Source organism: Oncorhynchus mykiss, chromosome 13, assembly GCF_057628025.1.
Source record: "Oncorhynchus mykiss isolate SJ-2025 chromosome 13, ASM5762802v1, whole genome shotgun sequence".
Taxonomy (NCBI): Eukaryota; Metazoa; Chordata; class Actinopteri; order Salmoniformes; family Salmonidae; genus Oncorhynchus; species Oncorhynchus mykiss.
Window position 1 is genome coordinate 61,283,918 of NC_143034.1, and position 19,299 is coordinate 61,303,216.

A 19,299-nucleotide genomic window follows, 5' to 3' on the forward strand; every position below is an offset into this window, starting at 1 on the left:
TGTGTGTGTTGGTGAGGAGGAGTGTTTGTGCGTGAAGGAGAGGATGTTCTCTCACGTTGTCTGACTTCCAGTTATCTCTCTGACTGACTGGGAATCATCAACGTTTTCCAATAGTCCTTCTGCTAAGAGCTGCATGGCACAGTTTAACTGGCTGATCCTGTTGCACCAGTGCATTCGACTCTTGGTGGAATGCATTGCTTGACTGCCGTGATATGCACAATGTCGTTTGCGAACTGCAGTTCCCCAAATGATTCATTCTCGAGTTCAAGTTTGTTTTGAGCAGCTTTGTAGTTTTGGTTCTACGAAGCTGGGTCCATCATAACATTCAATAATCAATTAATTGCATTAATTCTTGCACCATGTAATATATTATCAGTTTGAAACAATGCCTGCAGCATGATCAGCTGTTTGTCTCTGGAGCTCCTGGGCGGGGTGCATCAATCCTGCTGTAGGACTCATTGCATTGCAGCCAACAGGTCAAACAAACAACTAAAACAAACAAGTCACTCAAAAAAATGAAACATGACTCTAAAAAGGGTCATTCAAAAATAATGAATAATTCGCAAACTGCACATCACTACTCATTAGGTGTCTCTCCCCTCCACATGGACCACTACAACACAGGAGAGTCTCAGGGGCCCACCGTTAGTCTGACAGCACACCTAAACACTAGGGAATGATGATGTGTCAGTGTAATACAATCTGAATGACACATCGTTGAAAGCCTTCCCACCGAGGCCTGGTGGGGTATCTGGTTGAGGAACAACAGTGAGTCCACATGGCCCAGTTTAGGAATCTCTGTGCTTAACGACTAACACACACTTTTAGCTTAATAGCTTCACCAGAGAGGCTGGTGTGACTGACTATGTTCTGGAGTTAGCTATCTGCGCTGGGAACGCAGGTAAATCCTATGGGAGTTAGCTATCTGCGCTGGGAACGCAGGTAAATCCTATTGGAGTTAGTTATCTGCGCTGGGAACGCAGGTAAATCCTATTGGAGTTAGCTATCTGCGATAGGAACGCAGGTAAATACTATTGGAGTTAGCTATCTGCGCTAGGAACGCAGGTAAATCCTATTGGAGTTAGCTATCTGCGCTAGGAGCGCAGGTAAATCCTATGGGAGTTAGCTATCTGCTCCCGAGTGGCGCAACGGTCTAAGGCACTGCATCTCAGTGCTAGAGGCATCACTACAGACCCTGGTTTGATTCCAGGCTGTATCACAACCGGCCGTGATTGGGAATCCCATAGGGCGGTGCACAATTGGCCCAGCGTCGTCCGTGTTAGGGTTTGGCCGGGGTAGGCCGTCATTGTAAATACGAATTTGTTCTTAACTGACTTGCCTAGGTGAATTAAGGTTAAATAATATAAAATACATTCTAAAGTTAGCTATCTGTGCTAGGAATACAGGTAAATACTATGGAAGTTAGTTATCTGTGCTAGGAACACAGGTAAATCCTATGGGAGTTACCTATCTGTGCTAGAAACACAGGTAAATACTATGGGAGTTACTATCTGTGCTAGAAACACAGGTAAATACTATGGAAGTTAGTTATCTGTGCTAGGAACACAGGTACATCCTATGGGAGTTACCTATCTCTGCTAGAAACACAGGTAAATACTATGGGAGTTACTATCTGTGCTACAAGGCAAGTACTTGCTATGGGATTTCAATTCTATATAACTATATTTATCCCCTCAAGGGCAATTAAGCTATCTTCCTGTGCTAGATACGTAGAGGGGTGCTATGGGAGTTAGAAATCGCTAGCCCTGATGACAGCCAGGGATACAGAGACTGTCCTACCAGAAGAGGAGGTAAAGGGAAGTGAGAATGAGGGAAGGAGACAGGGAAGGAAGGACGAGGTGCTGGTTTGACAGCCTGGAAGGTCCTGCGCTGAAGGTGGGATATTGGGGTTAAAGTGAGGGATTCACACTGACAAAGCAGGTGTGTGTGTGGAGGGAGAAAAGGTGTGTGTGTGTGTGTCTGTGCGTGTGTCTGCGCGTGTGTATATAGGGGATAGTATTAACAGTGCTGACAGGAGAGACATCTACTGGGAGTTACTTGCCAATCTGCCTCACAGGAAACTGTCAAGAGTGTATATGTGTGTGTGTGCATGTGTGTGCAAGAAGAAGACAATGATGATGATGATGATGAACAAGATGAAGATGGCAGTCTTGCACCAACAGCTCCTCAACCCCACCAGGTCTGTCCACCTTTACAGCATTTATCATCAAAGCAACAAGGCTCATTCACACTGTTTCCACGGTTACTGGGGCCCTTCTCATTCATAACTGTTTCCATGGCAACAGGGACCTTGGCTCCTTGCTAGAATCTTTGCATCACCGTGGTAACCGGGCCAAGGGGAGCTTGATTGATATGTTTTTTCTTTTCTTCTAATATCCTCAGTTGTACAGTGAAACACACACATGCATGTAATTAATACACATACAAGCTAGCACATACACCCAAAGCACACACACCACCACAAGCATGCACACACACGTACACATTTATAAGCTGCGCGTACATACACTTTCAGCTTGGAACCATTTGAGTGCAAATACATTTATATGCACGAATGCACACTAGTATTTAGGTCACACAAACTAGCTACCTATGAAAATCCTCAGTTTCTACCCTGATGAACACACACGCATGAAAACACACACACACACACACTCCCTCCCATATACACACACACACAGTTGAAGTCGGAAGTTTACATACACTAGGTTGGAGTCATTAAAACTCATTGTTCAACCACTCCAGGGAATATGATAGGCTCAAATAAAATACAATTCTGATCTTTCTTATACTGTATGTCACATCATCTGACAGATACACGCAACAGGTCAGAGGTTAGCATAACGTCAAGGCTTTAAGCAAGTCTGTCTGAGAAGTAAATGTAAATGAATCTGGCATGTAGAGGCACAATTTCGCACACACAGTATGAGGAAAGAGTGGCCAGCTAATCTTGAGTTTGACATTCTGGAACCAAGGCTTGAGCCATTAAAATATAATTTAGAGAGAGGTTCAACCCAGGCAAGACTTTACCTGAGACAATTACCCTTTTTTAACCAAAAGAGCTCTTCAATGTTTTCCGCACTGTTCTACCGTGGGCAGCTCCTCACAGTTCTCCACACTGTTCTACCGTGGGCAGCTCCTCTCTGTTCTCCACACTGTTCTACAATGGACATCTCCTCACAGTTCTCCACACTGTTCTACCGTGGGCAGCTCCTCTCTGTTCTCCACACTGTTCTACAATGGACATCTCCTCACAGTTCTCCACACTGTTCTACCGTGGGCAGCCCCTCACAGTTCTCCACACTGTTCTACAATGGACAGCTCCTCACTGTTCTCCACAGTGTTCTACAATGGACATCTCCTCACAGTTCTCCACACTGTTCTACCGTGGGCAGCTCCTCTCTGTTCTCCACACTGTTCTACAATGGACATCTCCTCACAGTTCTCCACACTGTTCTACCGTGGGCAGCCCCTCACAGTTCTCCACACTGTTCTACCGTGGGCAGCTCCTCTCTGTTCTCCACACTGTTCTACAATGGACATCTCCTCACAGTTCTCCACACTGTTCTACCGTGGGCAGCCCCTCACAGTTCTCCACACTGTTCTACAATGGACAGCTCCTCACAGTTCTCCACACTGTTCTACAATGGGCAGCTCCTCACAGTTCTCCACACTGTTCTACAGTGGGCAGCTCCTCACAGTTCTCCACACTGTTCTACAACGGGCAGCTCCTCACAGTTCTCCACGCTGTTCTACAATGGGCAGCTCCTCACAGTTCTCCACACAGTTCTACAATGGACAGCTCCTCACTGTTCTCCACACTGTTCTTCAATGGACAGCTCCTCACTGTTCTACACACTGTTCTACAATGGACAGCTCCTCACTGTTCTACAATGGACAGCTCCTCACTGTTCTACACACTGTTCTACAATGGACAGCTCCTCACTGTTCTACAATGGACAGCTCCTCACTGTTCTACACACTGTTCTACAATGGACAGCTCCTCACTGTTCTACAATGGACAGCTCCTCACTGTTCTCCACACTGTTCTACAATGGACAGCTCCTCACTGTTCTACAATGGACAGCTCCACACTGTTCTACAATGGACAGCTCCTCACAGTTCTCCACACTGTTCTACAATAGGCAGCTCCTCACAGTTCTCCACACTGTTCTACAATGGACAGCTCCTCACTGTTCTACAATGGACAGCTCCTCACTGTTCTCCACACTGTTCTACAATGGACAGCTCCTCACTGTTCTACAATGGACAGTTCCTCACTGTTCTCCACACTGTTCTACAATGGACAGCTCCTCACTGTTCTACAATGGACAGTTCCTCACTGTTCTCCACACTGTTCTACAATGGACAGCTCCTCACTGTTCTACACATTGTTCTACAATGGACAGCTCCTCACTGTTCTACAATGGACAGCTCCACACTGTTCTACAATGGACAGCTCCTCACTGTTCTCCACACTGTTCTACAATGGACAGCTCCTCACTGTTCTACAATGGACAGTTCCTCACTGTTCTCCACACTGTTCTACAATGGACAGCTCCTCACTGTTCTACAATGGACAGCTCCTCACTGTTCTCCACACTGTTCTACAATGGACAGCTCCTCACTGTTCTACAATGGACAGTTCCTCACTGTTCTCCACACTGTTCTACAATGGACAGCTCCTCACTGTTCTACAATGGACAGCTCCACACTGTTCTACAATGGACAGCTCCTCTCTGTTCTCCACACTGTTCTACAATGGACAGCTCCTCTCTGTTCTCCTCACCGTTCTACAATGGACAGCTCCTCTCTGTTCTCCACACTGTTCTACAATGGACAGCTCCTCACAGTTCTCCACACTGTTCTACAATGGACAGCTCCTCACAGTTCTCCACACTGTTCTACAATGGACAGTTCCTCACTGTTCTCCACACTGTTCTACAATGGACAGCTCCACACTGTTCTCCACACTGTTCTACAATGGACAGTTCCCCCCTGTTCTCCACACTGTTCTACAATGGACAGCTCCTCACTGTTCTCCACACTGTTCTACAATGGACAGCTCCTCACTGTTCTCCACACTGTTCTACAATGGACAGTTCCCCCCTGTTCTCCACACTGTTCTACAATGGACAGCTCCTCACTGTTCTCCACACTGTTCTACAATGGACAGCTCCTCACTGTTCTCCACACTGTTCTACAATGGACAGCTCCACACTGTTCTACAATGGACAGCTCCTCTCTGTTCTCCACACTGTTCTACAATGGACAGTCTCCTCACTGTTCTACAATGGACAGCTCCTCTCTGTTCTCCACACTGTTCTACAATGGACAGCTCCTCACAGTTCTCCACACTGTTCTACAATGGACAGCTCCTCTCTGTTCTCCACACTGTTCTACAATGGACAGCTCCACACTGTTCTACAATGGACAGCTCCTCACTGTTCTCCACACTGTTCTACACTGGACAGCTCCTCACTGTTCTACAATGGGCAGCTCCTCACTGTTCTCCACACTGTTCTACAATGGACAGCTCCTCACTGTTCTCCACACTGTTCTACAATGGACAGCTCCTCACTGTTCTCCACACTGTTCTACAATGGGCAGCTCCTCACTGTTCTCCACACTGTTCTACAATGGACAGCTCCTCACTGTTCTCCACACTGTTCTACAATGGACAGCTCCTCACTGTTCTCCACACTGTTCTACAATGGACAGCTCCTCACAGTTCTCCACACTGTTCTACAATGGACAGCTCCTCACTGTTCTCCACACTGTTCTACAATGGACAGCTCCTCACTGTTCTCCACACTGTTCTACAATGGGCAGCTCCTCACAGTTCTCCAAACTGTTCTACAATGGACAGTTGCTCACTGTTCTACAATGGACAGCTCCTCACAGTTCTCCACACTGTTCTACAATGGACAGCTCCTCACTGTTCTCCACACTGTTCTACAATGGACAGCTCCTCACTGTTCTACAATGGACAGCTCCACACTGTTCTACAGTGAACAGCTCCTCTCTGTTCTTCACACTGTTCTACAATGGACAGCTCCTCTCTGTTCTCCACACTGTTCTACAATGGACAGCTCCTCACTGTTCTCCACACTGTTCTACAATGGACAGCGCCTCACTGTTCTACAATGGACAGCTCCTCTCTGTTCTCCACACTGTTCTACAATGGACAGCTCCTCTCTGTTCTCCTCAATGTTCTACAATGGACAGCTCCTCTCTGTTCTCCACACTGTTCTACAATGGACAGCTCCTCACTGTTCTCCACACTGTTCTACAATGGACAGCTCCTCACTGTTCTACAATGGACAGCTCCTCACTTTTCTCCACACTGTTCTACAATGGACAGCTCCTCTCTGTTCTCCACACTGTTCTACAATGGACAGCTCCTCACTGTTCTCCACACTGTTCTACAATGGACAGCTCCTCACTGTCCTACTACGGATAGAACTCAATAGCCGTGTCCAAAATCTAACTTGCATACAAAACCTACATGTTGTGTACATATCATGCTTCATACTATTTAGAACATATTGTTTAGTAAAAACAAATGCAGTGAGCAATAAATATCAACGTACTAGGTCATCCATCCTTAGAATGTGTCATCTAATGCTCAATTACGTTGATTTGTTCAGTTTGTACAGCAAGGCATCTTACGTAATTATCAGCTGTTGTCAATCACACTGGGTCTGGAAAGCCCAGTCTCTTCCTCAGTAGTGTGCATCCAATTCTACTAGATGAAAAGCCTAAATCAGTATTACATCCTGGCATTTAAAGCATACTACAGTTCTGAAATTTCACATATAAAACGTTCTATTCTAATCAAGTACAAGTATTCAGACACGGCCACTACCATAGACCACGGTTACATGGCCTTATCCACAGATCTAGGACCAGATACACTCACAATTCTTATGGGGATGAGAAAATATATGACCCTATCATATTCTCTCCATCCTTCCTTCCTTCCTTCCTTCCTTCCTTCCTTCCTTCCTTCCTTCCTTCCTTCCTTCCTTCACAGTCATATACTGCATGTGTATTAAGTGTGTTGTTTGGCAATGTGCCTCAGTATATATGCTGAGAAGAAGACGGTTTATAGGTGTGTGAAGGAAAAGTGAGCATGTGTTTGAAGTGTAAATGTGTATTGTGTGTGCATGTATGCATCCCCTGGTCATTGTAGTATCAAAGTGTCAGGGCAGAGGTGGGTAGAAAGGGCAGTAGCTTTTCATCTTCAAAGAGCTACACTTCTAAAAGAAAAATCACCATTCAAAAGGAGCTAACCATAGAGACCACAGCTGGGAGCAGTGTATGTGTGTGTGACATCTGTGTATAAGTGCGAAGTGTGTGTGTGTGTGTGTGTGTGTGTGTGCGTGTGTGTGTGTGTGTGTGTGTGTGTGTGTGTGTGTGTGTGTATGCGTGTGAGAAAAAATTAATGAAAGAGAGAGAGACAAAAAGAGAGAAAGAGAGAAAGAGAGAATGAGATAGAAAGACTTATAGACACAGAGAGACAGAGAAAAAGGTTGAGATAGAGAGAAAGAGACACAAAGAGAGAGAGAGAGAGAGAGAGAGAGAAGAGAGGTAGAGAGAGAGCAAGAGGAAGAGTGGAAACTGACATTGTCGAACACTATCACATAGGTGGGAATGGGATTCTCATTTAGCTCTTGACCCTGCTGCTCAAATAAAATATCTCTTAGATTGGCAATAAATCTTAGAAGGTGCTGGGTGTTATATGGCCCGAGTGTAACATGGTGATGTAGAACACCATGGTTGCTGATTGCAGCACAGATTGTAACATTGCCACCTCATTGACCAGGGACTTCAACAATGGCCCGCTGTCCAATCATGTTTCTATTTTTTGGTGTATTGTTTACTGACTGCTTGAGAGTGTATATCATTTTGATCACTTTGTTTATGATTTGAGAGCAGTGCTTGATTTTTGAACACAGATAAAACTGTTTTGAGGCGAATGTTTCATTTTGTGAGAGGAGTCAGAGGTTATGTAAATAGTGTTTGAATATGAGATGTAGTGTTTAATGTTTTCAGGAAATGGAGCAAGATTTCAGAAATTGTGTTTTAGCAATTGAGAAAAACTGTAGTGGATTCGGCTATTTCAGCACCACCCGTTGCTGACAGGTGTATAAAATTGAGCACACAACCATGCTATCTCCATAGACAAACATTGGCAGTGGAACGGCTTTGCTGAAGAACTCATTGACTTTCAACGTGGCACCGTCATAGGATGCCACCTTTCCAACAAGTCAGTTCATAACATTTCTGACCTGCTAGAGCTACCCCGGTCAACTGTAAGTGCTGTTATTGTGAAGTGGAAACGTCTAGGAGCAACAATGGCTCAGCCACGAAGTGGTAGGCCACACAAGCTCACAGAACGGGACCGCCGAGTGCTGAAAGGCGTAGAGCATAAAAATAATCTTTCTTTGGTTGCAAACACTCACTACCGAGTTTCAAACTGCCTCTAGAAACAACGTCAACAGAAGAACTGTTACAGTGGCTTGCGAAAGTTTTCACCCCCCTTGGCATTTTTCCTATTTTATTGCCTTACAACCTGGAATTAATATAGATTTGGGGGTTTGTATCATTTGATTTACACAACATTCCTACCACTTTGAAGATGCAAAATATGTTTTATTGTGAAACAAATAAAAAAACGTAAAACTTGAGCGTGCGTAACTATTCACCTTTTGCAGCAATTACAGCTGCAAGTCTCTTGGGGTATGTCTCTATAAGCTTGGCACATCTAGCCACTGGGTTTTTTGCCCCTTCTTCAAGGCAAAACTTCTCCAGATCCTTCAAGTTGGATGGGTTCCGCTGGTATACAGCAGTCTTTAAGTCATACCACAGATTCTCAACTGGATTGAGGTCTGGGCTTTGACAAGGCCATTCTAAGACATTTAAATGTTTCCCCTTAAACCACTCCCTTGTTGCTTTAGCAGTATGCTTAGACTCATTGTCCTGCTGGAAGGTGAACCTCGGTCCCAGTCTCAAATCTCTGGAAGACTGAAACAGGTTTCCCTCAAGAATTTCCCTGTATTTAGTGCCATCCATCATTCCTTCAATTCTGACCAGTTTCCCAGTCCCTGCCGATGAAAAACATCCCCATAGCATGATGCTGCCACCACCATGCTTCACTATTCTCGGGGTAATGATAGGTGTTGGGTTTGAGCCAGACATTTTCCTTGATGGCAAAAAAAAAAAATTTTAGTCTCATCTGACCAGAGTACCTTCTTCCATATGTTTGGGGAGTCTCCCACATGCCTTTTGGCGAACACCAAATGTGTTTTCTTATTTTTTTCTTTAAGCAATGGCTCTTTCTGGCCACTCTTCTGTAAAGCCCAGCTCTGTGGAGTGTACGGCTTAAAGTGGTCCTATGGAGAGATACTCCAATCTCCGCTATGGAGCTTTGCAGCTCCTTCAGGGTTATCTTTGGTCTCTTTGTTGCCTCTCTGATTAATGCCCTCCTTGCTTTGTCTGTAAGTTTGGGTGGACGGCCCTCTCTTGGCAGGTTTGTTGTGGTGCCATATTCTTTTGATTTTTTAATAATGGATTTAATGGTGATCTGTGGGTTCAAAGTTTCTGAACTTTTTTATAACCCAACCCTGATCTGTACTTCTCCACAACTTTGTCCCTGACCTGTTTGGAGAGCTCCTTGGTCTTCATTGTGCCGCTTGCTTGGTGGTGTCCCTTGCTAGCGGTGTTGCAGACTCTGGGGCCTTTCAGAACAGGTGTATATATACTGAGATCATGTGACCGATCATGTGACAGATCATGTGACAGATCATGTGACACTTAGATTGCACACATGTGGTCTTTATTTAACTAATTATGTGACTTCTGAAGGTGATTGGTTGCACCAGATCTTATTTAGGGGTTTCATAGCAAAGGGGATGAATACATACTGGATGCACGCACCACTTTTCAGTTTATAATTCTTTTACATTTTTTGAAACAAGTTATTTTTTTAATTTGACTATTTTGTGTATGTCCATTACATGTAATCCAAATAAAATACATTTAAATTACAGGTTGTAATGCAACAAAATATGAAAAACGCCAAGGGGGATGAATACTTTTGCAAGGCACTGTAGTTGGGAGCTTCATGAAATGGGTTTCCATGGGCGAGCAGCCACACACAAGCCTAAGATCATCAAGTGAAATGCTAAGCGTTGCCTGGAGTGGTGTAAAGCTTGCAACCATTGGACTCTGGAGCACTGAAAATGCATTCTCTGGAGTGATGAATCACGCTTCACCATCTGGCAGTCCGACGGACAAATCTGGGTTTGGCGGATGCCAGGAGAACACTACCTACTCCAATGCATAGTGCAAAGTGTAAAGTTTGGTGGAAGACGAATAATGGTCTGAGGCTGTTTTTCATGGTTTGGCTAGGCCCCTTGGATCCAGTGAAGGGAAATTTTTAACGCTACAGCATACAATGACATTTTAGGCAATTCTGTGCTTCCAACTTTGTGGCAACAGTTTGGGGAAGGCCCTTTCCTGTGTCAGCATGACAATGCCCCCGTGCACAAAGCGAGGTACATACAGAAATTGTTTTTCGAGATCGGTGTGGAAGAACTTGACTGGCCTGCACAGAGCCCTGACCTCAACCCCATCAAACACCTTTGGGATGAATTGGAACGCCGACTGCGATCCAGGCCTAATCACCCAACATCAGTGCCTGACCTCACTAATGCTCTTGTAGCTAAATGGAAGCATGTCCCCGCAGCAATGTTCCAGCATCTAGTTGACAGCCTTCCCAGAAGAGTGGAGGCTGTTATAGCAGCAAAGGGGGACTAACTCCATATTAATGCCCATGATTTTGGAATGAGACGTTCAACGTATCTGCCTTCCCCTTTTGGTATTCCCTTCTCTCTCCTCCCTCAACTATTGTACAAACCTCCATCTCTCTTTATAAGTATATTGCTTCTACAGTTACACCCCTCCTTTCCCCTCTCTCTCTCTCTCTCTTTCTCTGTGTGTGTCTCTCTCTCTGTGTCTCTCTCTCTCTGTGTCTCTCTCTCCTCTGTATCTCTGTCTCTCTCTCTGTGTGTCTCTCTCTCTCTGTGTGTCTCTCTCTCTCTCTTTTTCTCTGTGTGTGTCTCTCTCTCTGTGTCTCTCTCTCTCTGTGTCTCTCTCTCCTCTGTATCTCTGTCTCTCTCTGTGTGTGTCTCTCTCTCTCTGTGTGTGTCTCTCTCTCTGTGTCTGTCTCTCTCTCTGTCTCTCTCTCTCTCTCTCTCTCTCTGTCTCTCTCTGTCTCTCTCGGTCTCTCTCTCTGTCTCTCTCTCTCTTTTTCCCAGCGAGGCCTGAGGGATCTGAGAGACGCACATAGGATCACAGGCAAGTCACTTAAGGACAAATTCTTATTTACAATGATGGCCGAGGAACAGTGGGTGAACCACTAGGCTACCTGCCTCTAACCACCTCTAACCAACCTATCCCTCTCCTCTTCTCTTACTGACTAACTCATTTCCACTACCCCCCCCCTCTCTCTCTCTCTCTCTCTCTCTCTCTCTCTCTCTCCCCCCCCTTTCTCTCTCTCTCTCTCTCTCTCTCTCTCTCTCTCTCTCTCTCTCTGTCTCTCTCTCTCTCTCTCTCTCTCTCTCTCTCTCAGACTTAAGTATGTTAGGACAGAGCAGGTTTCATAGTCTGGCCTATTAACTCATAGAGACAGACTGTCAGTTTGAGTACAACTCACTAGCTCCTCAATGACTAACTAACTATACAGTACTGTAACACACACTGAGAGAGAGAGAGAGAGAGAGAGACAGAGAGAAACACAGCCAAGGACCCTTTAGTATTAACAAATACACACACACAAACACACCTATACACAGAACACCTACACATGCCTACACACTAAAACCTATTGAACCTATGTATTGATACTATATTCAAATGAGATATCTCTCTGTCACACACAACTCTGTCTATATGTTACTGTAAAGAAAGAGTACACAGGGAAGTAAGGAATGAGGAAGGAAGCTAGAAAAAAGACTGGGAATGACAGGGACGCAATAATGGATGCAGAGAGGGGAGAGAGATGGAAATAAATGAACAGATGAATAGGGAGAGAAAGAGACAAAATAGATAGAGAATTACAATGATACAGGAGCAGAGGGATAGAGAGATGGAGAGAATGACAGAGGCATAGCAAAACAGGTAAAGAGGAGTAAAAGAGGGAGAGAGGAACAGGGGAAAAGAGGATGAGAGACTGTCAGGCACACAGAGCACTCAGACATTAGCTGGAGGACATGTCGGGAGAGAGAGAGAGAGAAAGATGAAGAAGTCATAGGAATGAATGGAGGAGAGAGGCGCGCATGTCTCCTGTGTCCTCTCCTCTCTTCATTCTCTCCATACATTGTTTTCTCCATTTCCTTTTTCCTCATGAATTCCCCCTCTCCCCCCTTTCTCTCTCCCACTCCCCCTCCTAACCTCTCTCTTGCTTTCTCTCTCTCCCCCTCCCCTCTCATCCCTCCTCCCACTCTCATCCTCCCTGCCCTCTCTCTCCCCCTCCCCTCTCATCCCTCCTCCCACTCTCATCCTCCCTGCCCTCTCTCTCCCCCTCCCCTCTCATCCCTCCTCTCACTCTCATCCTCCCTGCCCTCTCTCTCCCCCTCCCCTCTCATCCCTCCTCCCACTCTCATCCTCCCTGCCCTCTCTCTCCCCCTCCCCTCTCATCCCTCCTCCCACTCTCATCCTCCCTGCCCTCTCTCTCCCCCTCCCCTCTCATCCCTCCTCTCACTCTCATCCTCCCTGCCCTCTCTCTCCCCCTCCCCTCTCATCCCTCCTTTCACTCTCATCCTCCCTGCCCTCGCTCCCCCCTCCCCTCTCATCCCTCCTCTCACTCTCATCCTCCCTGCCCTCTCTTTGCCCCTCCCCTCTCATCCCTCCTCTCACTCTCATCCTCCCTGCCCTCTCTCTCCCCCTTCCTCTCATCCCTCCTCCCACTCTCATCCTCCCTGCCCTCTCTCTCAGCGTTGATGTGACATTTGTTCTCTCCCCATCCCCTCTCATCCCTCCTCCCACTCTCACTACCTCCCTGCCCTCTCTCTCAGTGTTGATGTGATATTTGTTCTCTCCACCTCCCCTTTCATCCCTCCTCCCACTCTCATCCTCCCTGCCCTCTCTCTCCCTCCCCTCTCATCCCTCCTCCCACTCTCATCCTCCCTGCCCTCTCTCTCAGTGTTGATGTGACATTTGTTCTCTCCCCCTCCCCTCTCATCCCTCCTCCCACTCTCATCCTCCCTGCCCTCTCTCTCCCCCTCCCCTCTCATCCCTCCTCCCTCTCTCATCCTCCCTGCCCTCTCTCTCCCCCTCCCCTCTCATCCTTCCTCCCATTCTCATCCTCCCTGCCCTCTCTCTCCCCCTCCCCTCTCATCCCTCCTCCCATTCTCATCCTCCCTGCCCTCTCTCCCCCTCCCCTCTCATCCCTCCTCCCTCTCTCATCCTCCAAGGCCTCTCTCATCCTCCCTGCCCTCTCTCATCCTCCCTGCCCTCTCATCCTCCCTGCCCTCTCTCATCCTCCCTGCCCTCTCTCATCCTCCCTGTCCTCTCTCTCCCACTCCTCTCTCATCCTCCCTGCCCTCTCTCATCCTCCCTGCCCTCATCCTCCCTGCCCTCATCCTCCCTGCCCTCTCTCATCCTCCCTGCCCACTCTCTCCCTGTCCACTCTCATCCTTCCTCCCTCTCTCATCCTCCCTGCCCTTTCTCTCCCCCTCCCCTCTCATCCCTCCTCCCTCTCGCATCCTCCCTGTCCTCTCTCATCCTCCATGCCCTCTCTCATCCTCCCTGCCCTCTCATCCTCCCTGCTCTCTCTCATCCTCCCTGCCCTCTCTCATCCTCCCTGCCCGCTCTCATCCTCCCTGCCCACTCTCATCTTCCCTGCCCTCTCTCATCCTCCCTGCCCTCTCTCTCCCCCTTCCATCTAATCCCTCCTCCCTCTCTCATCCTCCCTGCCCTCTCTCATCCTCCCTGCCCTCTCTCATCCTCCCTGCCCACTCTCCCCCGCCACTCTCATCCTCCCTGCCCTATCTCATCCTCCCTAACCACTCTCATCCTCCCTGCCCTCTCTCATCCTCACTGCCCTCTCTCATCCTCCCTGCCCTCTCTCATCCTCCCTGCCCTCTCTCTCCCCCTCCCCTCTCATCCCTCCTCCCTCTCTCATCCTCCCTGCCCTCTCTTATCCTCCCTGCCCACTCTCATCCTCCCTGCCCTCTCTCATCCTCCCTGCCCTTTCTCATCCTCCAAGCCCTCTCTCATCCTCCCTGCCCTCTCTCTCCCCCTCCCCTCTCATTCCTCCTCCCTCTCTCATCCTCCCTGCCCTCTCTCTCCCCCTCCCCTCTAATCCTCCCTGCCCTCTCTCATCCTCCCTGCCATCTCTCATCCTCCCTGCCCTCTCTCTCAGTGTTGATGTGACATTTGTTCTCTCCCCTGGCTGCCTCTCCCTGCAGTGCTGCTGTGATCCTGTATCTGTCTGAGTACACTCACTAAGGTGGGAGAGCAGACACACACACACACACACACACACTTATACACACACACGGCACACACACACACACATTTGTTTTTACATTTTAGTCACTTATCAGACGCTCTTATCCAGAGCGACTTACAGTAGTGAGTGCATTGATTTTCATACTTTTTAAAACATTTGCATGTATACACGCATACACATTGGCACGTAGGCACACATGGACACATGCACACACACGAGCACTAGAATGCACACATACATACATACATACATACATACATATATCACACATATGACTCCCCTCTCTTTCTAGCATGATCACATGATCTGTTTGTCGGTGTGAAGGTCTGTGTTTCCAACGTGGTTCCCAGCAGCTTCTTGTTTCAGTGGATGTGTGTGTAGCGTGTTTGGGTGCATGCGTGCGGGCGTACTGTGTCTACTGGCTACTGTGTATACACTGGTGTGCACTCATGTTTGAGTTTATCTTTGCATATGTGTGGGAGTGGGTGTGTGTGTGTGTGTGTGTGTGTTTCTCAACACTCACCCTGTGCATACTACTACGAAGTCCATGGCATTCCATCCGTTCCTTATGTAGGAGTTCTTATGGAAGGCAAATCCTAGAGCCAGGATCTTAATGCCTGACTCAAAACAGAAGATCCCTATGAAGTAGGGCTCAGTGTCATCCTAAAGGAGAGAGGGGGGGGGGGGGTAATAGAAGAGGGCTCAGTGCAAAGATTTTACAGGGTTCAACTTAAAGGGACAATCTGCAGTTTAAACCATGTTTTTGTATAATATTGTTTTGGGTTCCAATGGGGATGTACCAACTGCAGATTGCCCCTTTAAAAACACAATGTATGACATAATCCAAGATGTCAGACAGTGTGAAGTAAGGCTCTATGGTGCTGAGAGGACAGAGAGATGTTAGACAGTGTGAAGTAAGGCTCTATGGTGCTGAGAGGACAGATATATGTCAGACAGTGTGAAGTAAGGCTCTATGGTGCTGAGAGGACAGAGAGATGTCAGACAGTGTGAAGTAAGGCTCTATGGTGCTGAGAGGACAGAGAGATGTTAGACAGTGTGAAGTAAGGCTCTATGGTGCTGAGAGGACAGATAGATGTTAGACAGTGTGAAGTAAGGCTCTATGGTGCTGAGAGGACAGAGAGATGTTAGACAGTGTGAAGTAAGGCTCTATGGTGCTGAGAAGACAGATAGATGTTAGACAGTGTGAAGTAAGGCTCTATGGTGCTGAGAGGACAGAGAGATGTTAGACAGTGTGAAGTAAGGCTCTATGGTGCTGAGAGGACAGATAGATGTTAGACAGTGTGAAGTAAGGCTCTATGGTGCTGAGAGGACAGATAGATGTTAGACAGTGTGAAGTAAGGCTCTATGGTGCTGAGAGGACAGAGAGATGTTAGATAGTGTGAAGTAAGGCTCTATGGTGCTGAGAGGACAGAGAGATGTCAGACAGTGTGAAGTAAGGCTCTATGGTGCTGAGAGGACAGAGAGATGTTAGACAGTGTGAAGTAAGGCTCTATGGTGCTGAGAGGACAGAGAGATGTTAGACAGTGTGAAGTAAGGCTCTATGGTGCTGAGAGGACAGAGAGATGTTAGACAGTGTGAAGTAAGGCTCTATGGTGCTGAGAGGACAGACAGATGTTAGACAGTGTGAAGTAAGGCTCTATGGTGCTGAGATGACAGATAGATGTTAGACAGTGTGAAGTAAGGCTCTATGGTGCTGAGAGGACAGACAGATGTCAGACAGTGTGAAGTAAGGCTCTATGGTGCTGAGAGGACAGAGAGATGTTAGACAGTGTGAAGTAAGGCTCTATGGTGCTGAGAGGACAGAGAGATGTTAGACAGTGTGAAGTAAGGCTCTATGGTGCTGAGAGGACAGAGAGATGTCAGACAGTGTGAAGTAAGGCTCTATGGTGCTGAGAGGACAGAGAGATGTTAGACAGTGTGAAGTAAGGCTCTATGGTGCTGAGAGGACAGAGAGATGTCAGACAGTGTGAAGTAAGGCTCTATGGTGCTGAGAGGACAGAGAGATGTCAGACAATGAGAAGTAAGGCTCTATGGTCCTGAGAGGACAGAGATATGTTAGGCAGTGTGAAGTAAGGCTCTATAGTGCTGAGAGGACAGAGAGATGTTAGACAGTGTGAAGTAAGGCTCTATGGTGCTGAGAGGACAGAGAGATGTCAGACAGTGTGAAGTAAGGCTCTATGGTGCTGAGAGGACAGATAGATGTTAGACAGTGTGAAGTAAGGCTCTATGGTGCTGAGAGGACAGAGATGTTAGACAGTGTGAAGTAAGGCTCTAGGGTGCTGAGAGGACAGAGAGATGTTAGACAGTGTGAAGTAAGGCTCTATGGTGCTGAGAGGACAGATAGATGTCAGACAGTGTAAAGTAAGGCTCTATGGTGCTGAGAGGACAGATAGATGTTAGACAGTGTGAAGTAAGGCTCTATGGTGCTGAGAGGACAGAGAGATGTTAGACATTGTGAAGTAAGGCTATATGGTGCTGAGAGGACAGAGAGATGTTAGACAGTGTGAAGTAAGGCTCTATGGTGCTGAGAGGACAGATAGATGTCAGACAGTGTGAAGTAAGGCTCTATGGTGCTGAGAGGACAGATAGATGTCAGACAGTGTGAAGTAAGGCTCTATGGTGCTGAGAGGACAGAGAGATGTCAGACAGTGTGAAGTAAGGCTCTATGGTGCTGAGAGGACAGATAGATGTCAGACAGTGTGAAGTAAGGCTCTATGGTGCTGAGAGGACAGAGAGATGTTAGACAGTGTGAAGTAAGGCTCTATGGTGCTGAGAGGACAGAGAGATGTTAGACAGTGTGAAGTAAGGCTCTATGGTGCTGAGAGGACAGAGAGATGTTAGACAGTGTGAAGTAAGGCTCTATGGTGCTGAGAGGACAGATAGATGTTAGACAGTGTGAAGTAAGGCTCTATGGTGCTGAGAGGACAGAGAGATGTTAGACAGTGTGAAGTAAGGCTCTATGGTGCTGAGAGGACAGAGAGATGTCAGACAGTGTGAAGTAAGGCTCTATGGTGCTGAGAGGACAGAGAGATGTCAGACAGTGTGAAGTAAGGCTCTATGGTGCTGAGAGGACAGAGAGATGTCAGACAGTGTGAAGTAAGGCTCTATGGTGCTGAGAGGACAGAGAGATGTCAGACAGTGTGAAGTAAGGCTCTATGGTGCTGAGAGGACAGAGAGATGTCAGACAGTGTGAAGTAAGGCTCTATGGTGCTGAGAGGACAGAGAGATGTCAGACAGTGTGAAGTAAGGCTCTATGGTGCTGAGAGGACAGATAGATGTCAGACAGTGTGAAGTAAGGCTCTATGGTGCTGAGAGGACAGATAGATGTCAGACAGTGTGAAGTAAGGCTCTATGGTGCTGAGAGGACAGAGAGATGTTAGACAGTGTGAAGTAAGGCTCTATGGTGCTGAGAGGACAGAGATATGTTAGACAGTGTGAAGTAAGGCTCTATGGTGCTGAGAGGACAGAGAGATGTTAGACAGTGTGAAGTAAGGCTCTATGGTGCTGAGAGGACAGAGAGATGTCAGACAGTGTGAAGTAAGGCTCTATGGTGCTGAGAGGACAGAGAGATGTTAGACAGTGTGAAGTAAGGCTCTATGGTGCTGAGAGGACAGAGAGATGTCAGACAGTGTGAAGTAAGGCTCTATGGTCCTGAGAGGACAGAGATATGTTAGGCAGTGTGAAGTAAGGCTCTATGGTGCTGAGAGGACAGAGAGATGTTAGACAGTGTGAAGTAAGGCTCTATGGTGCTGAGAGGACAGATAGATGTCAGACAGTGTGAAGTAAGGCTCTATGGTGCTGAGAGGACAGAGAGATGTCAGACAGTGTGAAGTAAGGCTCTATGGTGCTGAGAGGACAGATAGATGTTAGACAGTGTGAAGTAAGGCTCTATGGTGCTGAGAGGACAGAGAGATGTTAGACAGTGTGAAGTAAGGCTCTATGGTGCTGAGAGGACAGAGAGATGTCAGACAGTGTGAAGTAAGGCTCTATGGTGCTGAGAGGACAGAGAGATGTCAGACAGTGTGAAGTAAGGCTCTATGGTGCTGAGAGGACAGAGAGATGTCAGACAGTGTGAAGTAAGGCTCTATGGTGCTGAGAGGACAGAGAGATGTCAGACAGTGTGAAGTAAGGCTCTATGGTGCTGAGAGGACAGAGAGATGTCAGACAGTGTGAAGTAAGGCTCTATGGTGCTGAGAGGACAGAGAGATGTCAGACAGTGTGAAGTAAGGCTCTATGGTGCTGAGAGGACAGAGAGATGTCAGACAGTGTGAAGTAAGGCTCTATGGTGCTGAGAGGACAGAGAGATGTCAGACAGTGTGAAGTAAGGCTCTATGGTGCTGAGAGGACAGAGAGATGTCAGACAGTGTGAAGTAAGGCTCTATGGTGCTGAGAGGACAGATAGATGTCAGACAGTGTGAAGTAAGGCTCTATGGTGCTGAGAGGACAGAGAGATGTTAGACAGTGTGAAGTAAGGCTCTATGGTGCTGAGAGGACAGAGATATGTTAGACAGTGTGAAGTAAGGCTCTATGGTGCTGAGAGGACAGAGAGATGTTAGACAGTGTGAAGTAAGGCTCTATGGTGCTGAGAGGACAGAGAGATGTCAGACAGTGTGAAGTAAGGCTCTATGGTCCTGAGAGGACAGAGATATGTTAGGCAGTGTGAAGTAAGGCTCTATGGTGCTGAGAGGACAGAGAGATGTTAGACAGTGTGAAGTAAGGCTCTATGGTGCTGAGAG

The 19,299-nt window shown here is 47.2% G+C and overlaps 1 protein-coding gene across 1 annotated transcript in view; it reads right to left on the bottom strand.

Moving 5' to 3' along the window:
• Positions 1–19,299, bottom strand: part of LOC110485216 (calcium channel, voltage-dependent, P/Q type, alpha 1A subunit, a) — a 178,282-nt gene that overhangs the window by 125,607 nt on the left and 33,376 nt on the right. The window contains exon 3 of the mRNA XM_090197048.1: positions 15,066–15,205. Coding sequence (XP_090053174.1) covers positions 15,066–15,205 — 140 coding nt within the window. The remainder of the gene's footprint in view (positions 1–15,065; positions 15,206–19,299) is intronic.